General features: G+C 45.7%; 1 protein-coding gene across 11 annotated transcripts in view; it reads left to right on the forward strand.

Annotated features, from left to right (window-relative positions):
* The window catches only part of LOC119969669 (protein quaking), a 659,721-nt gene that overhangs the window by 480,463 nt on the left and 152,667 nt on the right, over positions 1-26,591 (forward strand). For 9 of the 11 annotated variants that reach the window (XR_005461444.1, XM_038803637.1, XM_038803618.1 and 6 more), the window contains exon 4: positions 4,537-4,689. Coding sequence is in view for 10 of the 11 variants with exons in the window: in XM_038803637.1 (XP_038659565.1) it covers positions 4,537-4,689 (153 nt within the window). In the remaining variant the exon portion in view is untranslated. The remainder of the gene's footprint in view (positions 1-4,536; positions 4,690-26,591) is intronic. The other 2 variants (XM_038803646.1, XM_038803627.1) reach the window with 1 other exon arrangement.

Consider the following 26,591-nt stretch of genomic DNA (forward strand, 5'->3'; position numbering starts at 1 on the left):
TGCAATGTTCCAGTGAAGCCCAACGCAAACTAGAGGAACAACATCTGACCTTCCGGTTAGGCACGCTACAGCGTTCCGTTCTCAAGATTGAATTCACCAACTTCAGATGATTAGCTCTACCCCACCTCGACCCATTTGTTTTCATCCCATTTCATTTTAACTATCCTTTACCATTTCTTTCTTCCTTCTCTTTCTTAATATATATTTAATCCCCCCCCCAACTTATCCACCTTTCCTTACCCTGTCTCCTCTTTGCTTCCCCCATCTCCTCCCCCCACATCTACAGTTCACCCTCAGTTTCTCTGCTGTTGCTTTTCACATCTTGGACGGTATTCTCCCCTACCCGGCGGGGCGGGGGGTCCCGGCGTAGCGGAGTGGCGCCAACCACTCGGCCGTCGGGCCTCCCCAAAGGTGCTGAAATTTCCGCACATTTAGGGGCTAGGCCCACGCCGGAGTGGCTCCCGCTCCGCCGACTGGCGGCAGCGGCCTTTGGCGCCACGCCGATCGCGTTGGGGCTGGCTGAAAGGCCTTCGCCGGTGGGCGTGAGTCCGCGCATGCACCGGAGCGTCAGCGGCCGCTGACGTCACCACCGGCGCATGCGTGGTCGAGAGGGTCTCTTCCGCCTCCGCCATGGTGGAGGCCATGGCGGCGGAGGATGAAAAAGAGTGCCCCCACGGCACAGGCCTGCCCGCCAATCGGTGGGCCCCGATCATGGGCCAGGCCACCGTGGGGGCAACCCCACGGGGTCCGATCGGGCCGCGCCCCCCCCAGGACCCGGGGCCCGCTCGCGCCACCGGCACCAGAGGTGGTTTAAACCACGTTGGCGGGAGAGGCCTGACAATGGCGGGACTTCGGCCGATCGCGGGCCGGAGAATTGCCGCGGGGGGCCCGCCGATTCCCGGGTGGCGGAGAATTCCGGCCACGGCGGGGGCGGGATTTACGAAGGCCCCGGGCAATTCCCCGACCCTGCGGGGAGTCGGAGAATTTCGTCCCTTTTGTTCTCTCTGGGGACTGCCATTATTTCCCCTTGGTTTCTGTGGCCATTAGCACCCGGTTACCGTGGGTTTCTGTGGCTATGAGTCATCTTTCATTCCCACTCCACAGTATAAATATTTCCCACTTTCTCTGTCTGTTAGCTTTGACAAAAAGCTTTTTGACAAAGAGTCATCGGACTTGAAACGTTAGCTCTTTTCTCTCCCTATAGATGCTGCCTCACCTGTTGAGATTTTCCAGCATTTTCTCTTTTGTTTCCGATTCCAGCACCTGTCAGTAATTTGCTTTTATCCAAAGTTAGGTGTGAAATCTTTGAGAAAGTTTGAGAAGCAATTTATTTTGATTCACTGTTAAATGTTTCAGCCTTTTGCATGAACCTAAGTCTAATCCAACTTCAATCACTCTTAAAATACCAGAATTCATTACCTGCAACTATCATTTGTCCAATAACATTGTGTTGTGAATTTTCTAAAGTATGAAATTACTATAACTATTTATCCTGGTGTTAGAAAAAGCCACCGATGTTGGTTAGCACATCTATTACAGTACTTTATACAATGGCCCAGGGAAAATAATTCCATTAAGGGCTCTTCAAGAATGTTGCCAAGATTGTCACAAATTCTGGGCCACCAATACCCACCTTCAGTAAAAATGCCGATCTATTAAGAAAACAGTCATTTTAACAAGTGGTATCCATTGAGCAAAATGGATTTTTGTCAGTGTATTAGCATCATTACTTTAGAGAGCCATTTTTTTTAATGAACTCCTTAATGCTAAAGTAGCCCTTAATGGTGTTCGTACTCGAGGAACGGCAATGTCCTTTGGGCATGATATTTTTACTGCTTCAGGGCTATCAAGCACTAAAGCGCATTTCCGAAGCTTGCACTCCGAGGGAAATATTCTAAATGATAAGATTCCGAGCCCTATTTGGTTTCCAGTGACACTCTGCTGATGTCCGATAACTAACCAAATAATTAATGGAAAGGAGTGTATTATAGCAGTTATTTCTTTTATTCAGTATTTTACTTTCTTTTAATAAAAAATGGGTGGGAACAATAATTCATAGCAGAAAACCACACTGCACTTAGGGATGATTTCTCCTATTGTATTTATTTCCATAAATTATCTCTGTAATTTGACAAACTTCTAATTAATATATAATTTACAGTCCCAGAGGTTGAGACATAACTAAGAAATCCATATTTTATACAAATCAAGAAGTCATGGTAGTAACTTTAGGATTAATTAAATATATGTGAATGGAAAATATTAATCTTCCTTGACTGCCAACTTCATTAATCAGCCCAAGTAGCCAAAATGGATTTGGCTCGAGAGAATGTCGCCAGTCATATTGTAGTCCAATGTAGTAATTCCTATCGTTTGTCACCCACATCTTGCAGAGCCTGTGGAGGCTCTTGAAGTTGCATGACGGAATTCCGCAATGGTAATGCCATTGAACATCAGGGTGAGATGGTTGGGTTCTCTCTTGTTGGAGATGGTCATTGCCTGGCAAATGTAGTGCAAATGTTACTTACCACTTCGCAAGCCTGAATGTTATCCAGGTCGTGCTGCATATGGGCAAAGACTGTTTTAGTACCTGCGGAGTTGCAATTGGCAATGAACACTGTGCAATCATCAGTGATCATCCCCACCACTGACAGCATCTGTGGAGAGAAAAGGGAGCTAAAGTTTCAAGTCTGGATGATTCTTTGTCAAAGCTGAGATTGTCCCGTATTTACTGTTTTTGTTTCAGACTCTAACATCTGCAGTAATTTGCTTTTATATTGATATCACTTAACCTGAATGTGAATATATGGAATTATGTTGTACATTCATTGTATGCTTGTGGGCAGTGTTACATCATGTATTGTTTAAAATGACAATTCGTGTCTGGGGTGATCAAAGCAATGTAAAAGCTTGGACTTCAGAATACACCTTATCTTAATCTTGGTGTGACACTTGAATACTCCAATTTCTTGTGCTATTGAGGTGCAGGTTCATGTTTCCCTCATCCATGAGTCATAGAGGTCTACAACATAGAAAAGGCCCTTCAGCCCATCATGCCTGCACCATTCAAAACAGCTACCTAAATATTTTAATCCCATTTTCCAGCACTTGGCCCATAGCCTTGTAAGCCTTGTCATCACAAATGCACATCTAAATGCTTCTTAAATGTCATGAGGGTCTCTGCTCCACCACACTTAGCCCTAACCCTAATCCCTCCACCAAGGGGAAATGTTTCTTCCTGTCTACTGTCTACTCTATCTATGCCCCTCATAATTTTATACATCACAATCATGTCTCCCCTCAGTCTCCTCTGCTTCAAGAAAAACAAACCCACCTATCCAATCTCTCTTCAGAGCTAAATCTCTCCAGCCCAGGCAGCATTCTGGTTAATCCCCTCTGGACCCTTTCCAATGATATCACACCTCCTATAATATGGATTAAAGAAATGCACACCATATTCTAGCTATGGACTAACCAACATTTTATTCAGTTCCTGCAGTACCTCTCTGCTATTAAACTCTGTCTCGGCTAATAAAGTAAGAAGTCTTACAACACCAGGTTAAAGTCCAACATGTTTGTCCTGAGGAAGGAGCAGTGCTCCGAAAGCTAGTGTTTGAAACAAACATGTTGGACTTTAACCTGGTGTTGTAAGACTTCTTACTGTGCTCACCCCAGTCCAACGCCGGCATCTCCACATCTCGGCTAATAAAGGCAAGTATACCATATGCCGCCTTAACCACTGTTGTGCTACCTTAAGAGACCGGTGTACATGCATACCAAGGTCTCGCTGATCCTCGATGCTTCCCGGGTCCTGACGTTCATCCTGTATTCCCTTGCAATGTTTGTTCTACCCAAGTACATCACCTCACACTTATCCAGATTGAATTCCAATTGTTACTAATGAGCTCATCTGACCAGCCCATCTATATTCTCCTGTAGATAGAAGCTAACCTCCTCACCATTTACCAATCCAACAACTTTTGTATTGTCCATGATAAGCCCCCCTACATTCATGTCTAAATCATAAACAGCAAGAGCCTCAAAACAAATCCCTGTGGGACCCCATTAGACACAGATTTAGAGTCAGAACAATGCCCCTCGACCATCACCCTCTGCTCCTTGCCACTCAGCCAATTCTGGATCCAATTTGTCATATTTCCTTGGATCCCATGGGCTCTTACCGTCGCTGTCAGTCTCCCATGTGGGACCAATGTCAAATGCATTGCCCTCATCTACACACCTGGTCACCTCTTCGAAAAATTCAATCAAGTTGGCAGACATGACTTCTCCTTAACAAAACCATGCTATTGTAGGAGTTGAGCGCATAGTGCTAAGTGGGAGATGTGTTGTCTTACGTGACTTCCTGTTTGATTCCTTGTAGATGATCAGTTACAGAGGACCACAGATAGTGTCATAGAAGAAGGTTCCTCGCAGTTGGCCTTAGTTAAATTATGATCAATTGGGCATGAAGACCTAACAAAAATAGTTGACTTGCGTTTTGTGTTTGTTTTTAAACAATTTATTTTTGCCCTATTGATGTTACAGGAGGAGCAAAACAGAGGCAAGCCCAATTGGGAACATCTGAATGAAGACTTGCACGTATTAATCACTGTGGAAGATGCACAGAACAGAGCGGAAATCAAGCTAAAGAGGGCAGTGGAGGAAGTTAAAAAATTGCTTGTCCCAGCGGTAAGTACCTTCAACAATAGATTCCTGTTTCTCTCATGTAACTTAATTGAAAGTTCTGTGCACAAAATCAGAAGTGATTGACTAAAATATACAAACAAAAGTTCCATAAAAGGAAAACAATTATTTTTCCCTCTCATGCCAGTTTTTTCCGTTCATTGCCGGAAGGCATCTGCTAGTATGGTTGTGGTTCCATGTAGCCCCTCCAAAACTTTGTTGGAATAACCATTTGTTTTGCAAGAATCTCAATATTTAATCCAAACAACGTTGCAGCATTCAGTGTCAAAGATGAGAGTTTCTGCTCCCTGATATCCATACATCCAGACTGGATTGCTGATAGATACAAAAAAATAGTATTCTTTGCTGATGTAAAATGTAACATAACAGAAGAAGTCAACTCATAGAAAACATTACCAACATGTGGTACCATTTTTGATGATTTGTACGTTTGTGTCCACGATCCACAAAACTAAAATGACTATGATTTAGTGGCCATTACTGAAACATGGTTAAAGGATGGTCACGACTGGGAGTTAAATATCCGAGGGTATCAAACTATTCGGAAGGACAGAGTGGATGGTAAGGGAAGTGGTGTAACTCTGTTATTTAAGGATGACATCCGGGAAATAGTAAGGGATGACATCGGTGCTATGGAGGATAAGGTTGAATCCATTTGGGTGGAAATCAGGAATAGTAAGGCGAAAAAGTCACTGATAGGAGTAGTCCATAGGCCACCAAATAGTAACATTATGGTGGGGCAGGCAATAAACAAAGAAATAACTGATGCATGTAGAAATTGTACAGCAGTTATCATGGGGGATTTTAATCTACATGTCAATTGGTTTAACCAGGTCGGTCAAGGCAGCCTTGAGGAGGAGTTTATAGAATGTATCCGCGATAGTTTCCTAGAACAGTATGTAATGGAACCTACGAAGGAACAAGCGGTCCTAGATCTTGTCCTGTGTAACGAGACAGGATTGATTCATGATCTCATAGTTAGGGATCCTCTCGGAAGGAGCGATCACAATATGGTGGAATTTAAAATACAGATGGAGGGTGAGAAATTAAAATCAAATACTAGTGTTTTGTGTTTAAACAAAGGAGATTACAAGGGGATGAGAGAAGAACTAGCTAAGGTAGACTGGGAGCTAAGACTTTATGGTGGAACAGTTGAGGAACAGTGGAGAACCTTCCAAGCGATTTTTCACAGTGCTCAGCAAAGGTTTATACCAACAAAAAGGAAGGACGGTAGAAAGAGGGAAAATCGATCGTGGATATCTAAGGAAATAAGGGAGAGTATCAAAATTAAGGAAAAAGCATACAAAGTGGCAAAGCTTAGTGGGAGACTAGAGGACTAGAGGACTGGGAAATCTTTAGGGGGCAACAGAAAGCTACTAAAAAAGCTATAAAGAAGAGTAAGATAGATTATGAGAGTAAACTTGCTCAGAATATAAAAACGTAGTAAAAGTTTCTATAAATATACAAAACAAAAAAGAGTGGCTAAGGTAAATATTGGTCTTTTAGAGGATGAGAAGGGAGATTTAATAATGGGAGATGAGGAAATGGCTGAGGAACTGAACAGGTTTTTGGGTCAGTCTTCACAGTGGAAGACACAAATAACATGCCAGTGATTGATAGAAATGAGGCTATGACAGGTGAGGACCCGAGAGGATTGTTGGAACATAGAACATTACAGCGCAGTACAGGCCCTTCGGCCCTCGATGTTGCGCCGTCCTGTGAAACCCCTCTAAAGTCCCTCTACACTCCCTCTACACTATTCCCTTATCGTCCATATGCCTATCCAATGACCATTTGACTGTGTTTAGTGTTGGCGAGTCCACTACTGTTGCAGGCAGGGCATTCCACGCCCTTACTACTCTGAGTAAAGAACCTGCCTCTGACATCTGTCCTATATCTATTTCCCCTCAATTTAAAGCCATGTCCCCTCGTGCTGGACATCACCATCCGAGGAAAAAGGCTCTCAATGTCCACCCTGTCTAATCCTCTGATCATCTTGTATGCCTCAATTAAGTCACCTCTTTACCTTCTTCTCTCTAACGAAAACAGCCTCAAGTCCTTCAGCCTTTCCTCATAAGATCTTCCCTCCATACCAGGCAACATCCTTGTAAATCTCCTCTGTACCCTTTCCAATGCTTCCACATCCTTCCTATAATGTGGCGACCAGAACTGCACGCAATACTCCAAATGCGGCCACACCAGAGTTTTGTACAACTGCAACATGACCCCATGGCTCCGAAACTCAATTCCTCTACCAATAAAAGCTAACACACCGTACGCCTTCTTAACAACCCTCCCGACCTGGGTGGCAATTTTTGGGGATCTATGGACATGGACACCGAGATCTCTCTGCTCGTCCACACTACCAAGAATCTTACCATTAGCCCAGTACTCTGTCTTCCTGTTATTCCTTCCAAAATGAATCACCTCACACTTTTCTGCATTAAACTCCATTTGCCACCTGTCAGCCCAGCTCTGCAGCTTATCTATGTCCCTCTGTAACTTGTAACATCCTTCTGCACTGTCCACAACTCCACCGACTTTAGTGTCATCTACAAATTTACTCACCCATCCTTCTCCGCCCTCCTCCAGGTCATTTATAAAAATGACAAACAGCAGTGGCCCCAAAACAGATCGTTGTGGTACACCACTAGTAACTGGACACCAGTTACTGCTAAATCACCCTGAATCCCATGCCTTTGTATTTTCTGCAATAGCCTACCGTGGGGAACCTTATCAAACGCTTTACTGAAATCCATATACACCACGTCAACTGCTTTACCGTCATCCACCTGTTTGGTCACTTTCTCGAAGAACTCAATGAGGTTTGTGAGGCACGACCTACCCTTCACAAAACCATGTTGACTATCTCTAATCAAATTATTCCTTTCCAGCTGATTATACATCCTATCTCTTATAAACCTTTCCAAGACTTTTCCCACAACAGAAGTAAGGCTCACTGGTCTATAGTTACCGGGGTTATCTCTACTCCCCTTCTTGAACAAGGGGACAATGTTTTAGGAGGTAGTGATGGGCAAGCTAATGGGGCTAAAGGTAGACAAGTCTCCTGGCCCTGACAAAATGCATCCCAGAGTGCTAAAAGAGGTGGCTCGGGAAATTGCAGATGCACTAGTGATAATTTACCAAAATTCACTAGACTCTGGGATGGTCCCGGTGGATTGGAAATTAGCAAACATGACACCACTGTTTAAAAAAGGAGGGAGGCAGAGAACGGGTAATTATAGGCCAGTGAGATTAACTTCGGTAGTAGTGAAGATGCCGGAATCTATCATCAAGGAAGAAATAGCGAGGCATCTGGATAGAAATTGTCCCATTGGGCAGACGCAGCATGGGTTCATAAAGGGCAGGTCGTGCTTAACTAATTTAGTGGAATTTTTTGAGCACATTACCAGTGCAGTAACAGGGAGCCAATGGATGTGGTACATCTGGATTTCCAGAAAGCCTTTGACAAGGTGCCACACAAAAGGTTGCTGCATAAGATAAAGATGCATGGCATTAAGGGTAAAGTAGTAGCATGGATAGAGGATTGGTTAATTAATAGAAAGCAAAGAGTGGTGATTAATGGGTGTTTCTCTGGTTGGCAATCAGTAGCTAGTGGTGTCCCTCAGGGATCAGTGTTGGGCCTACAATTGTTCACAATTTACATAGATGATTTGGAGTTGGGGTCCAAGGGCAATGTGTCCAAGTTTGGAGACGACACTAAGATGAGTGGTAAAGCGAAAAGCGCAGAGGATACTGGAAGTCTGCAGAGGGATTTGGATAGGTTAAGTGAATGGGCTAGGGTCTGGCAGATGGAATACAATGTTGACAAATGTGAGGTTATCCATTTTGGTAGGAATAACAGCAAATACCAGCAAACGGGATTATTATTTAAATGATAAAATATTAAAGCATGTTGCTGTGCAGAGAGACTGCCAGTCCTGTGCAGAGGAGCGGGAGAGTTACCTGGACACTTTGTTTCAGGAGGCAGTCACACCTGGGAGATTAAGTAATTCACATTCAGTAAGTGATCAGGGATTTCAGAGTGTGACTGTTAGTGAGGCAGGCAGGGGGAACCTGAGTTCAGGAGTGCAGGAGCCTCAGCCCTTGACCTTGTCCAACAGGTATGAGACTCTTGCTCCCTGTATGGATGAGGAAAAGGGCTCTGGACAGGATGAGCCAGCTGACCACGGTACCATGGTGCAGAAGGCCATTCAAGAGGGGGGAGTAAAAAGACAAGTTGTTGTTATAGGGGATTCTATAATTAGGGGGACAGATAGTATCCTATGCAAGCCGGATCGGGAGTCTCGCATGGTGTGTTGCCTGCCCGGTGCCAGGGTGCGGGACATCTCTGACCGGCTTGAAAGGATATTGGAGCGGGAGGGGGAGGATCCAGTTGTTGTGGTCCATGTTGGGACTAACAACATAGGTAAAGCTAGGGTGGAGGACCTGTTCGGGGACTATCAAGCACTAGGAAGAAAATTGAAATACAGATCCTCAAGGGTCATAATCTCCGGATTACTGCCCGAGCCACGTGCCAATTGGCATAGGGACAAGAAAATTAGGGAAGTAAACACGTGGCTAAGGGATTGGTGTGGGAAAGAGGAATTCCACTTCATGGGACATTGGCATCAGTTTTGGAACCGGGGGGATCTGTACCGTTGGGACGGTCTCCACCTGAACCGATCTGGAACCAGTGTTCTAGCAAAGAGGATAAATAGGGTGGTCAGTAGGACTTTAAACTTCTGAGTTGGGGGGAAGGGAAAGTGAAAGCGACAGGGAGCATGGAGTTAAATGGCAAGATACGCAGGAGGATAACATGTAGGCAGGTGGATTTAAGCTTGATGCAGACTAGGAATGCAACAAAAAGGAAGGATAACTTTGGACATCTTAGGACTTCCAATATCTGTAATGATAAGAAAGTTAGCATTAAGGTACTTTACCTGAATGCTCGTAGCAATTGTAACAAAGTAGACGAACTAATGGCACAGATCATCGTGAATGATTATGATGTGGTAGGCATCACAGAGACATGGCTGCAGGGGGTTCAGGACTGGCAGTTAAACATCCAAGGATATACAACCTATCGAAAAGACAGGGAGGTGGGCCGAGGGGGTGGGGTTGCCTTGTTAGTTAAGAACAAAATTAAATCTATGGCACTAAACGACATAGGGTCGGATGATGTGGAGTCTGTGTGGGTAGAATTGAGGAACCACAAAGGCAAAAAAACCATAATGGGAGTTATGTACAGACCTCCTAACAGTGGTCAGGACAAGGGGCGCAACATGTACCGGGAAATAGAAAAGGCATGTCAGAAAGGCAAGGTCACGGTGATCATGGGGGACTTCAATATGCAGGTGGATTGGGCAAATAACGTAGCCAGTGGATCCAAAGAAAAGGAATTCATGGAATGCTTACAAGATGGCTTTTTGGAACAGCTTGTCATGGAGCCCACAAGGGAGCAGGCTATTCTGGACCTAGTGCTATGTAATGAACCAGACTTTATAAAAGATTTTAAAGTAAGGGAACACTTAGGAAGCAGCGATCATAATATGGTTGAGTTCAGTCTGCAGTTTGAAAGAGAGAAGGCAAAATCGGATGTAATGGTGTTACAGTTAAATAAAGGTAATTACAAGGGCATGAGAGAGGAACTGGCGAAAATCGACTGGAAGCAGACCCTAGTGGGGAAGACAGCAGAGCAAAAATGGCAGGAGTTTGTATGCATAATTGAGGACACTGTACAGAGGTTCATCCCCAAGAAAAGAAAGATTATCCGGGGAGGGATTAGACAGCCATGGCTGACAAAGGAGGTCAGGAAATGTATCAAAGAAAAAGAGAGATCCTATAAAGTGGCCAAAAGCACTGGGAAATCAGAAGATTGGGAAGGCTACAAAAACAAACAGAGGTTAACAAAGAGACAAATAAGGAAGGAGAGGATCAAATATGAAGGCAGGCTAGCCAGTAATATAAGAAATGATAGTAAAAGTTCTTTCAATACATAAGAAACAAACGACAGGCCAAAGTAGACATTGGGCCAATTCAAACTGATTCCGGAAGGCTAGTGATGGGAGACGAGGAAATGGCTGGAGAACTTAATAAGTACTTTGCGTCTGTCTTCACGGTGGAAGACATGAGTAATATCCCAAAAATTATAGAGGGTCAGGGGGCTGAGTTGAGTATGGTTGCCATTACAAAAGAGATGGTGCTAAAAAAGCTAAAAGGTCTTAAAATTGACAAATCTCCTGGCCCCGATGGGCTACACCCTAGAGTTCTGAGAGAGGTGGCTGAAGAAATAGCGGAAGCGTTGGTTGAGATCTTTAAAAAATCACTGGAGTTAGGGAAAGTCCCGGACGATTGGAAGATCACTGTTGTAACCCCCTTGTTCAAGAAAGGATCAAGACAAAAGATGGAAAATTATAGGCCAATTAGCCTAACCTCGGTTGTTGGTAAAATTCTAGAATCGATCGTTAAGGATGAGATTTCTAAATTCTTGGAAGAGCAGGGTCGGATTAGAACAAGTCAACATGGATTTAGTAAGGGGAGGTCGTGCCTGACGAACCTGTTAGAATTCTTTGAGGAGGTGACAAGTAGGTTAGACCAGGGAAACCCAGTGGATGTGGTCTATCTGGATTTCCAAAAGGCCTTTGATAAGGTGCCACACAGGAGGCTGCTGAGTAAGGTGAGGGCCCATGGTGTTCGAGGTGAGCTACTGGCATGGGTTGAGGATTGGCTGTCTGACAGAAGGCAGAGAGTTGGGATAAAAGGTTCTTTTTCGGAATGGCAGCCGGTGACCAGCGGTGTCCCACAGGGTTCAGTGTTGGGGCCACAGCTGTTCACCATATATATTAATGATCTGGATGAAGGGACTGGGGGCATTCTAGCGAAGTTTGCCGATGATACAAAGTTAGGTGGTCAGGCAGGTAGTGCTGAGGAAGTGGGGAGGCTGCAGAAGGATCTAGACAGTTTGGGAGAGTGGTGCAGGAAATGGCTGATGCAATTCAACGTGAGAAAATGTGAGGTCTTGCACTTTGGAAAAAAGAATCCAAGCATAGGCTACTTTCTAAACGGTGAGAAAATTCATAATGCCAAAGTACAAAGGGATCTGGGAGTGCTAGTCGAGGATTCCCTAAAGGTAAACATGCAGGTTGAATCTGTGATTAAGAAAGCGAATGCAATGTTGTCATTTATCTCAAGAGGGTTGGAATATAAAAGCAGCGATGTGCTCTTGAGCCTTTATAAGGCTCTGGTTAGGCCCCATTTGGAGTACTGTGTCCAGTTTTGGGCCCCACATCTCAGGAAGGACATACTGGCACTGGAGCGTGTCCAGCGGAGATTCACACGGATGATCCCTGGAATGGCGGGTCTAACATATGATGAACGGCTGAGGATCCTGGGATTGTATTCATTGGAGTTTAGAAGGTTAAGGGGAGATCTAATAGAAACTTACAAGATAATACATGGCTTAGAAAGGGTGGACGCAAAGAAACTGTTTCCGTTAGGCGAGGAGACGAGGACCCGTGGGCACAGCCTTAGAATTAGAGGGGGTAAATTCAGAACAGAAATGCGGAGACATTTCTTCAGCCAGAGAGTGGTGGGCCTGTGGAATTCATTGCCGCGGAGTGCAGTGGAGGCCGGGACGCTAAATGGCTTCAAGGCAGAGATAGATAAATTCTTGATGTCGCGAGGAATTAAGGGCTACGGGGAGAATGCTGGTAGGTGGAGTTGAAATGCCCATCAGCCATGATTGAATGGCGGAGTGGACTCGATGGGCCGAATGTCCTTACTTCCACTCCTATGTCTTATGGTCTTATGGAGACCTGGGTGTGCTAGTGCATGAGTCGCAAAAAGTTGGTTTACAGGTGCAACAGGTGATTAAGAAGGCAAATGGAATTTTGTCCTTTATTGTTAGAGAGATGGAGTTTAAGACTAGGGAGGTTATGCTGAAATTGTATAAGGTGTTAGTGAGGCCACACCTGGAGTATTGTGTTCAGTTTTGGTCTCCTTACTTGAGAAAGGACGTACTCGGGCTGGAGGGTGTGCAGAGGAGATTCACTAGGTTAATCCCAGAGCTGAAGGGGTTGGATTACGAGGAGAGGTTGAGTAGACTGGGACTGTACTCGTTGGAATTTAGAAGGATGAGGGGGGATCTTATAGAAACATATAAAATTATGAAGGGAATAGATAGGATAGATGCGGGCAGGTTGTTTCCACTGGCGGGTGAAAGCAGAACTAGGAGGCAAAGCCACAAAATAAGGGGAAGTAGATTTAGGACTGAGTTTAGGAGGAACTTCTTCACCCAAAGGGTTGTGAATCTATGGAATCCCTTGCCCAGTGAAGCAGTAGAGGCTCCTTCATTAAATGTTTTTAAGATAAAGATAGATTTTTTTTGAAGAATAAAGGAATTAAGGGTTATGGTGTTCAGGCCGGAAAGTGGAGCTGAGTCCACAAAAGATCAGTCATGTTCTCATTGAATGGCGGAGCAGGCTCGAGGGGCCAGATGGCCTACTCCTGCTCCTAGTTCTTATGTCCTTATTAATTTCATGCTATCCGTTGCATTGACATGCAGGTGAGATTCTCAGAAGGAGGGAATGAAAATAGCCTCAAAATTCGATGCCACCACGGACACTTTCCATGTATAAAATGAATGGCTAAAGATATGATAATTGAGGAGTCATGCGGTGCTCATTCTACATCCAAAGTGCACTGTCCACCATATTATGTGGTACTGCTCAAATGAAACTTGTTTGATCCATTGCACAAGCAAATCAGGAGACTATTGTCTGTTTCAGTCCAAATGTCTGAATGGCTGCTGAAATCCATTACTTCAGATGTAAGCAGTGATCTTTCAAAGGACTGCTGGAGGCGGCCACCTGAAAGGCAAGTCAATAATGTTTAGACTTAGCTTATTGTGGAGGTGCAGGAGCGTCTCTCTCAGCTACATGTTAAAATTGTCACTTGCTGACAGCCACCACTCAGTCCCATGCCTGTTTGCTCGAGGAGCTGAGTTGGCAAATCATGCTGCCCCACACATGAACAGTGAATAGCCTTTAATGCCCTGACTGACTTTATCTTAATATTGCGACAGACCACCTTTCCCTGGTCTCGCAGCCAGCCTTATCAGGCACAGCACCAGGATAATACCTAAGTTTGGGTTTAATTCAAATTCCAGATGAGTTGGATGCTCAGTCTTCATGGACATTGGGCGGAATTCTCCGCTGGTGACCAAAATCGTGGAGGCCGTCGTGAACTCGGCCGAGGTTCACGACGGCCTCGGGGCCCGCTCCCCGCACCTAATTCACCCCCACCCGGGGGGCTAGGAGCGGGCCCCCGTCGTTCCCGGCCCCGAATTCGGTCGCCGGAAATGACGCCCGAACGTCGCTTCGCCCGCATGCGCAGGAACCCGCAGATGACATCAGCGCGCAGACGACGCAAACCCGCGCATGCGTGGTGCCGTCTTTCTCCACCGCCGCCCGGCAAGACGTGGCGGCTTGATCTTGCCGGGCGGCGGAGGGTAAAGAGTGCGTCCGTTTTGGACGCAGGCCCGACGATCGGTGGGCATCGATCGCGGGCCTGTCCCCTCCGGAGCACAGTCGCGGTGCTCCCGTCCAAATCGGGCCCCTAGATGCCCCAAACGGGCATCTGGCACCCGTTTCACAAATGCAACGACCAGGTGTGGTTGCTGCCGTGGTGAAACCGGCGTGAAGGGCCGGCCGCTCGGCCTATCGGGCTCGGAGAATCGCCGTTCGCCGTGAAAAACGGCGAGCGCCGATTTTTCCGAGGGTGGGGGGGAGAATCGCGGGGGCGCCAGTGGGGGGCGTAAAAAATGTCGGGAGGCCCTCCCACGATTCTTCCACGCCACGTGGGGAGCAGAGAATTCTGCCCATTATTTCTCAATGATTGAGATTTTGGAGCTGTCATCTTACAATCAGCTTAAAGGCAATTACGAATGAGAAATAAATGCTGGTCTAATTAGTGATGTCCACATCGCAAGGAGATTTTTTTTAAAATCAGCAGTTGTGTATCGTGGAAGGGAAATAAAAAATAAACTTAGAAGGGAAACACAATGAAACTATCATTAAAATGATTGATTAAATGTCTTCTGTGTTCTAGCAGGTCCCATGGTGCAAGCCCATTTATGCCCTCAAATCAAATCATGGAATTTACAGTGCAGAAGGAGGCCATTCGGCCCATCGAGTCTGCACCGGCTCTTGGAAAGAGCACCTTACCCCAGCCTACACCTCCACCCTATCCCCATAACCCAGCAACCCCACCCAACACTAAGGGCAAATTAGCATGGCCAGTGCACCTAACCTGCACGTCTTTGGACTGTGGGAGGAAACCAGAGCACCCGGAGGAAACCCACGCGCACACGGGGGGAACATGAAGACTCCGCACAGACAGTGACCCAAGCCGGGAATCGAACCTGGTACCTTGGAGCTGTGAAGTAATTGTGCCAACCACTATGCTACCGTGCTGCCAAATCATATATGCTACCTCAGAAATTACACAGGTTTATTATTATTAAACCCATGTTTTGCATTTCTTGGCATATTGATAAATTTATAAATATCATTTACCATAAGACTGTGAACCATGGAAGCAGAATAAATATTAGAGTAGAGGCAGCGTCTGGTTGCAACTTGATTGCACTTGCATTTTTATTTGAATTTGATGGATTTGGTAGTCTAAGAAAAAAAATAACATCATATAGTTTTGACACTGGAACCATCTGTATCCTACATTAAAGTATATATTTATTTATTCATGGAATGTGGGCAACACTGACTCGGCCAACATTTATTGCCTCTCCCTAATTACCCATGAGAATGTGTTGATAAGCTGCCTTCTGGTTGGTTTAGCTCACCAGGCTAAATCGTTGGCTTTAAAAGCAGGCTAGCAGCACGGTTTGATTCCCGTACCAGCCTCCCCGGACAGGTGCCGGAATGTGGCGACTAGGGGCTTTTCACATGTAACTTCATTGAAGCCTACTCGTGACAATAAGCGATTTTCATTTTCATTTTCATTTCTTAAAATTGCCTACAAATTGCTCAATGTTCAGTGCCTTGTAAATGGCAGATAGGTTTTGGGGAGTCAGTGGGTGAGTTACCCGCCATAGGATATCTAATATTTGACTTGCTCTTGTAGCCACAGTATTTATATGACAATTCCAGTTTGGCTTCTTGTCAATGTTAATCCCTAAGATATTGATGGTGGGGGATTCGGCGATGGTAATGCCACTGAATGTCAAGGGACCATGGTTAGATTCTGTCTCGTTGGAGATGGACATTGTTGAGCATGAATGCTACTTGCCACTTTTCAGCCAAAGCCTGGATATTGCCCAGGACTTGTTGCATTTGGACATGGACTGCTTCATTATCGAAGGTGTTTGGAATTTTACTGAACATTGTGCAGTCATCAGTGAATATTACCACTTTTGACCTTGTGATGTAAAGTAACTGATGATGCAGTTGAAGATGGTTGGACCTCTGACATTACCCTGAGGAACTCCTGCAGTGATGTTCTGGAACTGGAATGATTGACCTCCAACAATCACAACCATCTTCCTTTGTGTTAGGTGTAACTCCAACCAGCAGAGTGTTTTCCCCTGGTTCCCATTGATTCCAGTTTTGCTTGGCTCCTTGATGTCACGCTTGATCAAATGCTTTGCTGTCAAGGGCAGTCACTCTCACCTCACCTCTGGCATTCAGTTCTTTTGTCCATGTTTGAACCAAGGTCAGTGCAATGAGGTCAGGAGCTGAGTGACCCTGGCAGAACCCAAATTGCGTATCAGGGGTCAGGTTATTGCAAAGTAATTTGAGGTCTTAAACTTTAGCTCAAGCTTTAATGGTGATTTTTTATTTTCTTCTTGTTGGTGGATGTTTGACTTGGTCTCACAATTAGGTTGCATTTTTCGTTAATTCCGCTTGGGCCGTTTGTTTTTCAGGGCTCTCCACTCGGCTTCCATTCCTTTGGTTAAAAATTTTCTGTTTGTTTATATGATTATACTATTTATGAAATGTATTATTAAATAAATACACCTAACTTTTAATTTAATTACTGACCTAATGAAGCCTAGAGTTATACCACATAGCTGTAGGACATATCTTGCTGGCTATTTTCAATGTGGAATCACTCATTTGATGCAAATCACAATTGTTATCATACAAGTTAGAGCAGTCCGCTTGATCTGGAGCCCTTTCAGCATCTTGAACATTCACTTAACTGCCGTGGCTGAAATGTATTCTGTCTCTTGGGTACACTGCAGCAACTTACCAAGGTTACTTCAATAGCACATTCAGACCCATAACTTCCAGCAACGAGAAGACATTTCTTGAATAAGGATATGACATTTACAATTCTAAAGTTCTCTGCCTGTATCCAAGGAGGATTGGAAGATTATGACCAGTGTTCTGCATGCTTCACCCTTACTTCCTTCAGATTTCTTGGATTCATCTCATTTGGACCTGGAGACTTAAGAACTTTAAGTATAGCCAGCCTTTTTAATGCCTCTTCTTTATCTGCTATTTACAGCTCACCAACCTTAATTCCCATGCTCTGTATATTCGCATGCAGGCACTGTAAGCTAATTTAGACCTTTTTTTATCTCCTTTTACTCTAACCTCACCTAATTCCTTACTATTATTCTAGATCTATTTGCCTCTCCCAAACCTTTGTGCACCTAATTTTGTCTTTCTAATGCCGCATTCTAGCTTCCATCCCCCTGCTGTTAGTTTAAACCCTCCTGAATGATTGTCAGACCCACCCACCCCCCATGATCTTATTAAATGGCGGAACAGGTTCAGGGGGCTAAATAGCCTACTGCTTCTTGTTCAGATGTTTGTGCTCTTTAGCTATTCACCTCTCCCACTTGGAGTGCTCTGCAGCTGCTTCATGACATCCTTGATACTGGCACCAGAGAGGCAACATATCATCTTGGAATAATGTCTGTGGCTGAAGAAATTCCTGTACGTTCCCCTAACTATAGACTCCCCTTTCACGAGATGCTTTTCCAATTTTCCTTCTGCCCCCTGTAAAGCCAAGTGGACTTGGCTCTGGCTGCACTTCCAAGAGGGGCCACCATCATCACCAGTATTCAGAACTGAATGCCAGTTTAAAAGTGACATGCAGCCAGAGGACTCCTGCATTACATGCCTGATCCTCCTTGATTTTGCAGTCACTGTCTGCCTGCAAAGCTGAAGCTATAGCATGACCGCCGCTTCAAGCATACTATATTTGCGCAGCTCTCCGTCTTCTAGAAGCACTGCAGCGACATCAAATGCTTCTCAAGCTCTAAAAGCCGAAGCCGGTTTTGCAGGTCATGGGAAGCGTCCTGGAATTTCCACGTGGAGAAGAATACACTTAACTTTTCTGCTGTCCCGTTGTAAGCATTGATCTTCGCCTAGAATTAGTTAAGGATATTATCCTTCAATAATGTAATATTACCAAATAGAGGAAAATTAAAGCAGAAATTAGATATCAGAAAAATAAATAATTTTTAATGAAAGTTGCAATTATACAGCACTATACCGCTCTTCAATATCTTAAAGAACTTCACATTTTTTACAAATGAACTCTCTGGATACGAGTATTACTGGAGACCAGTTACCAGCGGTGTACCACAGGGATCAGTGCTGGGTACTCTGCTATTTGTGATTTTTATCAATGACTTGGAGGAGGGGGCTAAAGGGTGGGTCAGTAAATTTGCTGATGACACCAAGATTGGTGGAGTAGTGGATGAGGTAGAGGGCTGTTGTAGGCTGCAGAGGGACATTGATAAGATGCAGAGCATGGCCGAAAAATGGCAGATGGAGTTTAACCCTGATAAGTGCGAGGTGATTCATTTTGGAAGAAAAAATTTGAATGCTGATTACAGGGTCAATGGTAGGGTTCTGAGGAGGAACAGAGAGATCTGCCGAAGGGCCGGTTCTGTGCTGTACTGTTCTATGTTCTATTTATTCTCCATCCTTCGTTGTCCTTGAAGGTGTTCATGGGTTGCCTTATTGAAGTGCTTTTGGAAGTTTGATACACAAGGTAAACTTAAACGACATATAGGGCTGGATTCTCCCCTACCCGGCGTGACGGAGGGTCCCGGCGTAGGGGAGTGGCGCCAACCACTCGGGGGTCGGGCCTCCCCAAAGGTGGGGAATTCTCCCCGCCTTTGGGGGCCAGCCCCGCACCGGAGCGGTTGGCACCAGAAGACTGGTGCAAACAACTGGCGCCCCCGGCAGCGGGGCTGGCCGAAAGGCTTTCGCCGGTCGGCGCATGCGCCGGCAGTAACGTCAGCTGCCGCTGACGTCACCACCGGCGCATGCACGATTTTTGGTTTCTCTTCCGCTTCCACCATGGCGGAGGCCGTGGCGGCCGCGGAAGGAGAAAGAGTGCACCCAGGGCACTGGCCCGGAGTCTGAGCGGGGAGCCCCGATCGTGGGCCAGGCCCCCCGCCCCCCCCCCCCCCCAAAGGACCCCGGGGCCCGTTCGCGCCGCGGATCCCGCCGTTACAGAGGTGGTTCAAACCTCGGCGGCGGGAGAGACCTCCCAGCGGGCTGGAGAATCACCGCAGGGGCCTCGCCGATTGGAGTGGCGAGATTCCCGCCACCGCCACTTCCCGGGTGGCGGAGAACCTCTGCCACGGCGGGGGCGGGATTTTCGACGGCCCCAGGCGATTCTCCCACCCTGCTGGGGGTCGGAGAATTTCGCCCATAGTCAGAAAAAGGCCTGATTGAGCAAACACCATTCCGTAACCAATTGGGTATTTACCATTAGCTTCATTATCATTTTACTAGTACCAGTTTACTTTTTAAGTGCCATTATTCTGATACTGCATTTAAATTTTCCAACTGGCTTTTTGGTATTTGAACTCTATGGAGCTCAGTTTTCCAAAAGCAAGGAAGTCCTGCCAGTGAGCCTGTAAGGGATCCTGAGTCTGAGAGGGCAAACAGCTAGACTGTGGGGCCAATTTTACCAGTGGCAGCCAACTAAGAGATCAAAACTGCTGAGAAGACTGGCAATTTCTCAGCTTTGGCAGTGCCACCAACAGAGGAGGCTGCTGGGAGAAGGAGAGAGTTCCTCCATTCTGAAGTACCCTTGAAAGGCTGATGAGAAAATATTTTTGGCATGCCAGGGTCAGGCGAGAAAGCCTTGGTGATCTAGGAGCGAACCTTCTCATGGGAGAAACCATTGCCGCCAGATGGGGATCCGCCATGACCCCCGAGTGGCTACAAAGGGTCATGCTTCCCTCTTGGCATCTTCCACCTCTAATAAACATTCCCAGCTCTGAACTTGCCGAAATAGGCAATAACCTTTTGATTTCTTAGTTCAGACCATTGGTTTCCTAATTTGTTACATCACCACTATACTGCTGTGCCTCAGTTCCAGATAATTATTTTGAGGTGCTTTGTCACTGTCTGGGTGATGACTGATTTGCTAAACTGGTGAAAAACCAAAGAGCTGAAGGCACACTTCCCCAAATCTTTCAGCAATATTCAAGTTCTGTACGACCAACTGACTAGTTCCCTAATTCATAAGTCAGCAATATTTTAGAAGGCTTAATCATGGGATCAACAGTATTCAGAAATGCAGTGTTGCAAATCTATATTAAAGTACGTTGAATTACAAAGTTTCTATGTGAATTATTTAATATTTTAGCAGGTCTTTATAATGAGATCCACTCTATTCAGAAATACAGCCCTCAAAATCACAGATACCATACCTCAGCCAAGATCTGCTCCACTTGATATCCACAAATGGCTGAAGGGAATGGATACTGCAAAGGCCATGTAAACTACATCAACTGCCCTCATCTACACACTTAGCCACGTGCTCAAAAAATTAATGTGGTCTCAAAACATTAACTGTTTCTCTCTCCGCCGATGCTGTCAGACCTGCTGTCCAGGTCTGTTCTAAAGCACCTATTTCCTTCCTGCCTCTGAACTAATATTGAGATGCCTATAGAACATAGAACAGTACAGCACAGGACAGGCCCTTCGGCCCTCGATGTTGTGCCGAGCAATGATCACCCTACTCAAATCCACGTATCCACCCTATACCCGTAACCCAACAATCCCCCCTTTAACCTTACTTTTTAGGACACTATGGGCAATTTAGCATGGCCAATCCACCTAACCCGCACATATTTGGACTGTGGGAGGAAACCGGAGCACCCGGAGGAAACCCACGCACACACGGGGAGGACGTGCAGACACCGCACAGACAGTGACACAGCCTCACTGTGTTCTCATTGTGATTCTCAAACTCTACAAGCTAATCTCTTTGGCCTCTTGTGCATTGCTGCTGCCAGTTAATGGATGTGCCTTCAACTACCTAAAGCAGCTCCCTGAAATTGCTCCCCACTTCTCCTACTTTTTAAAAAAAAAAATAATTTTTATTCAAATGTTTGCATAATATCAACAACAAAAAGACAGAATTTTTTTTTTTACAAAGAACAGAAAGAACAGTCCCCCCTCCCCCACCCCGTGCATACACAGCGGAAGAGATAAACTAACACCCATCATTCCCCCAAAACATCTTCAATAGACAGGACAGAACCCCCCCCCCCCCCGTGTATGCACAGAAGAGGAAATGAATGAATGCCCGACATTGGCACAGAACAACTATGCCCGTCTCTTTAGTACAAAACAACAAAACATCCCTTCTCCCCCCCCCCCCCTCCCCGCCTCCCCGGGTTGCTGCTGCTCTAGGCCTGTTTCTATCGTTCTGCCAGGAAGTCCAGGAATGGCTGCCACCTCCTGAAAAACCCCTGCACTGATCCCCTTGAGGCAAATTTCACCTTCTCTATCTTGAGAAACCCTGCCATGTCGTTGACCTAGGCCTCCACGCTTGGGGGCCTCGCGTCCTTCCACTGAATAAGAATCCTCCGCCGGGCGACCAGGGACGCAAAGGCCAGAAAACCGGCCTCTTTCGCCTCCTGCGCTCCCGGCTCCTCTGCAACCCCAAATACTGCGAGCCCCCAGCCCAGATTGACCCTGGATCCTACCAACCTCGACAACGTCCCTGCCACGCCCTTCCAAAATTCCCCCAATGCCGGACATGCCCAGAACATATGGGCATGATTTGCTGGGCTCCCAGAGCACCTAATACACTTATCCTCACTCCCAAAGAGCCGGCTCATCCTTGTCCCAGTCATGTGAGCCCTGTGCAGCACCTTAAACTGTATGAGGCCAAGCCTCGCACAAGAAGAGGAGGAGTTCACCCTCCCCAGGGCGTCCACCCACGTCCCCTCCTCAATCTCCCCACCCAGCTCCTCCTCCCATTTACCCTTCAACTCCTCAACCGAGGCCTTGTTCATCTCCTGCATCACTTGCTACGCCGCCGAGATCCTCCCCTCCCCAACCCACACCCCCGAGATCACCCTATCCTGGACCCCACGTGGCGGCAGCAGAGGGAACCCTGCCACCTGGCGCCTGACAAACGCCCTCACCTGCATGTACCGAAAGGCGTTCCCCGGGGGGGAGCCCGAACTTCCTCTCCAGCTCACCCACCTCTCCTACTTTAAAACTTTTATTGACTCCCATCCTGTGATTAAGCTTTATGATCTCTGTTGATTTAGTGCCTCTGTAAAGCACTTTGGAACATTCTAGGTGCTATGTTAATGCAAGCTGTTTGCCATTTCTTTCTCTCCTGGGGTTGTTTACCAACTGCATGATTCACAATAAATAGATTTACCATATTTTATGCTGGCCTTTCCCCTGCCTTTTATCATCTTACTTTTTGACATTCTTTTACTGTCTTTCTAATGAATTGTTGAGATAATTTTTATATTTTTTAAAAATTGTATCTGCATGAAGAATCGTCAGTCGGTTAGAGGTGAAGGACCCAATGTTGCATCTTGTGCAAGGAATGAATCTGAGCAGATGTTCAACTTCATTCAAGCTTTGTGTGGTAATTCTTCAGGCCTTGTGTAATAGTTGATTCTTTCGTCAACTGTAATCTCATTAACACATTCAGAAATAGGTTCTGTATCTCCCTTAATTAATAGATCAAACAGCTGACCCTGGCTTTGCACCAATTTATTTCTGGAGTTACAATGAGTTGTGAATTTCCAACTTTACTGTAGTTACTTCAGCATACTGTTGCATTTAAAACTTCTTCCCCAGCTGATAGGAGACGAAAGTTATTTTCAACACCAGAAAATGTTGAGAGTAGATTTACAAGGAATATTCTAACTCAGTTTGGCGGTGGGGAGGAATCTTTTTGGGAATATATTCGATGTGGATTAAGTTATCCCATGTTTTTCTGTATGTATCACTTGCATCCTAGCGATAATGGCATTTGTCTATGAAATCATGGACAGTCCAAATTCACTTAACTTCATCACCTGTCATGGAAGCAATTAATACTTTTTTTCCCTGTCTCTGCCTAATCCCACCAATGGTCTTTATGTTTGTTTCAAAAAAAGGGTTTAAATTCTGCTGAGTAGGCTGTGTCTTCTCCCCAGTGCCAGGATTCTGGAAATCTTCTCTGGAATGGAGAGATACTTGCAGTGAGTGGGGAAGGATCCAGTTGTCATGGGTCCAGGTAGGTGCCAACAGTGCCGGCAGTACTAGGAAATAAGTTCTTTTTAGATAGTATGAGCAGCTAGAGGGGACATTTAAGAAGCAAAGCCTTAAATCTCTGGATTATTACCTGAGCCATAAGCAAATTGGAGTTGAGTAAATAAGATTAGGGAGTTAAATGCATTAGTGTGGGGAAAAATGGGTTTTGATTCATGGGTCGCTGGCACCAGTAGTGGCAGCTGCACCATTGGGATGGTCTTCACCTGAACTGTGCTGGAAACAGTGTTCTGGCGAGTCCATTACCATCCCCGACCAGACCCCAACAGTTGCTAGGATACCGAACAGAAACCCCAATATTTTATTTAATTTGTAAGACTGTGAGGAAAGGATACTGTTCTCCAGGAGTGATTTCATACACAAATAGGGAAATGGTATATCAAAACAAACTTTATTACTAACACAGTATTAATAACTTTAACCTTAGAAATACAAATAGCTTTCAATTGCTGGTTAAGCAATGCTTATCAATATAATGACACCCCGAACTGCTATCTTTATTTCCACTCAAACATCGCAAGCCAAATACCACTTTTAAATACAGTTAGCAGACTCCGGAATACTTGCTGTAAATACTTGTCTTGGCAATATCCTTCAGGAGCCAGCTTGCAAATTTGTGCCTGTGTCCACTTATTGTTTAAATAGCCAGCTTTTGAAATTGCTCCTATCCTGTTTACAGACAAGTCTTTAGCTCTCTGACTTGAGATCAGCTGCTTCTGGTCTGTCCCCAGTGAAATCTTTAACTGAACTGTTTGGAAAGGGACTGCTAGGCTGTCAACAGACAGATCTTTAACTGAACTGTATTGAGAGCAGCAGCTTGTCTTCTGTTCATAACCCAATCTAAAATTAAACTCGGATTTCAATAACTAATTGATTCAACGCCTTACTCCTCCTATTAACTACCCATCTCACTAAGCTGAACACAATGGGTGGGATTCTCCGGTCTCCGACGCCGAAGTCGCGTTCAGCGATCGGCCGGAGAATCCCCATTGGTGCCAAAATCGGGGCAGCACCGCTTTTGCGATGCTCTGCTGCCTTGAGTACGCATACGCCATCGGGACGGCCTCGGGGTCATCACCTGAGGCCCTTCCCTGATGCTCCGCTCCCAATGGGCCGAGGTACCGACGGCGCGGGACACGTGTGCAATTTTTTTCCGGGAACCCAGCATGGCGGCTGCGGACTGAGTCCAGAGCCGCCACAGTTGGGTGGGAGCCGTTCCGAGGGCAGTTAGGACTGTGGCGGGGACTGAGTGCACTAGAGGGGTGTGGGCCGGAGGGGCGAACCTGGTCCAAGTGGGCATTATTTGGCAGACCGGGTCCACACACGGCCGGCGCCATGTTAGCGGCTGCCGCCATGCGCGACCACAGATCGGTAATTCTCTGGCCGTGTCCGCAGCTAGAGCCAGGTGCTGCAGGCCTACTAGCCCCCCACCAGATGGAGGATTGGTGCAGCTTTTGCCACATTTTTCCGGTATTAACGTTCCCAAGCTGGCATCGTCTCCCAAACGGAGAATCCAGCCCAATGTCTCCAATTATCTACTCCCCAAGAAACCCTCTTCACATAAACAAAAGCCCTTTAGCTCAAACCAGGATTTTTAAAAGCACAACTGTAGCAGTCATTCACACACTAACTCAGATTTTTAACCCTTACTGCACCAAATACATATAATACAACATATATGACATTTCTACATTAATCACAAGTCTGATAACTGGGTAAGTAGAGGGCTTTGAACTAAATAGTGGGGATGAAGGATCACACAAGGGAAGATGTGATAAATTAAAGAGAGAAGACAAGGCAAGAGAGCAAGATAGCAATAAGGGAATTGAATGTGGCAGAAAAGAAGCATACAAACCTAAGAGTGCACCTGCAAATAAGGCTAGAAGTTACAAAGAATAAAAAGACAGATTTAAAGGCACTATCTGAATGCGCACAGCATTCACGGCAAGCTAAATGGAAATAAATAATTATCATCTGATTGCCATTATGAAGACATGGCTGCAGGGTGACCAAGGCTAGGAATTGAATGTTCAAGGATATTTGACATCAAGAAGGATTGGCAAAAAGGAAAAGGAGATGGGGTAATACTGTTAACAAAGGATGCAATCAGTATATTAGTGACAGCCAACCTTCGATCGAAATATTAAGATTTAGAATCAGTTGGGTGGAGCTAAGAAACAGCTAGGGCCATAAACATTGGTAGGACTTGTTTATAGGTTACCAAACAGTGGTGTTCATGTAGGTCACAATATAAATCAGGAAATTATAGCTGAATGTAATAAGAGTAATGCAGTAATTATGGGGGATTTCAGATTTCAATCCACGTGCAACTGGATAAACCTAATTAGCACTAATGCTGTGGAGGACGAATTCCTGGAATATTTCTGAGATGGAGCAGCACAGTGGTTGCTACCTCACAGCACCAGGGACCCAGGTTTGATTCAGGCCTGGCATGACTGTGTGGAGCTTGCACATTGTCCTCTTGTGTTTCTTCTGCTTTCCTCCCACAGTCGAGCGATGTGCAGGTTAGGTGGCTTGGCCATGCTAAATTGATCAATGTGCAGGGTTAACGGGATAGCGTGGGGGAGTGTGCCTAGGTAGAGTGCTCTTTCGGAGGATTGGTGCAGACTCGGTGGGTTGAATAGCCTTCTTCTGCACTGTAGGGTGTCTATGAAGTCTATGGTTTTAGAGAACAATATGTTGAGGAATCAACTAGTGAACAGGCTAAATTAGATCTAGTATTGTGCAGTGAAAAAGGGCTTATTTATAGTTTTGTTGTAAGGATACTCGAGGAGTGATCATAATGTGATAGAACCTTACAATAGGCTTGGAAATGATGTTTTCGAAATGAAATGAAAATCGCTTATTGTCACCAGTAGGCTTAAATGAAGTTACTGTGAAAAGAAGTTAATTTAGAGGATATGGGCATCTCTGCTTAGGCTAGCATTTATTTCTCATCCCAGGAATAAAATCCTCATAGAGGGTGAGGATTCTAATGTTCGGTACCCCGCCGCCTGTCTGGACCCTCTCCCATCTGTTGTGGGGAGACACAGAGGGGGCGTCATAAGCAGAACGTACCGTTCATTGTGGGGGGTGTGGGGGTGAAGGCTTGGGTGGGGTGTATGTGGGAATAGGAGAGTATGGGGGTGGATGGAGAGACTGGGGGGTGGTGGGATGGATGGGGAGAGAGGGGGTGAGGCTGCATGGGTGCCACTGCTGGACATGGATTGCTGGGGCACGGAACAGTGCTGGGCAGGGACGGTGCCACGTCCATTCTCGCGGGGTGTGGTGCCAACGCACCCATGCAGCCCGGTGGAG

This window comes from Scyliorhinus canicula, chromosome 1, assembly GCF_902713615.1.
Source record: "Scyliorhinus canicula chromosome 1, sScyCan1.1, whole genome shotgun sequence".
Lineage (NCBI taxonomy): Eukaryota > Metazoa > Chordata > Chondrichthyes > Carcharhiniformes > Scyliorhinidae > Scyliorhinus > Scyliorhinus canicula.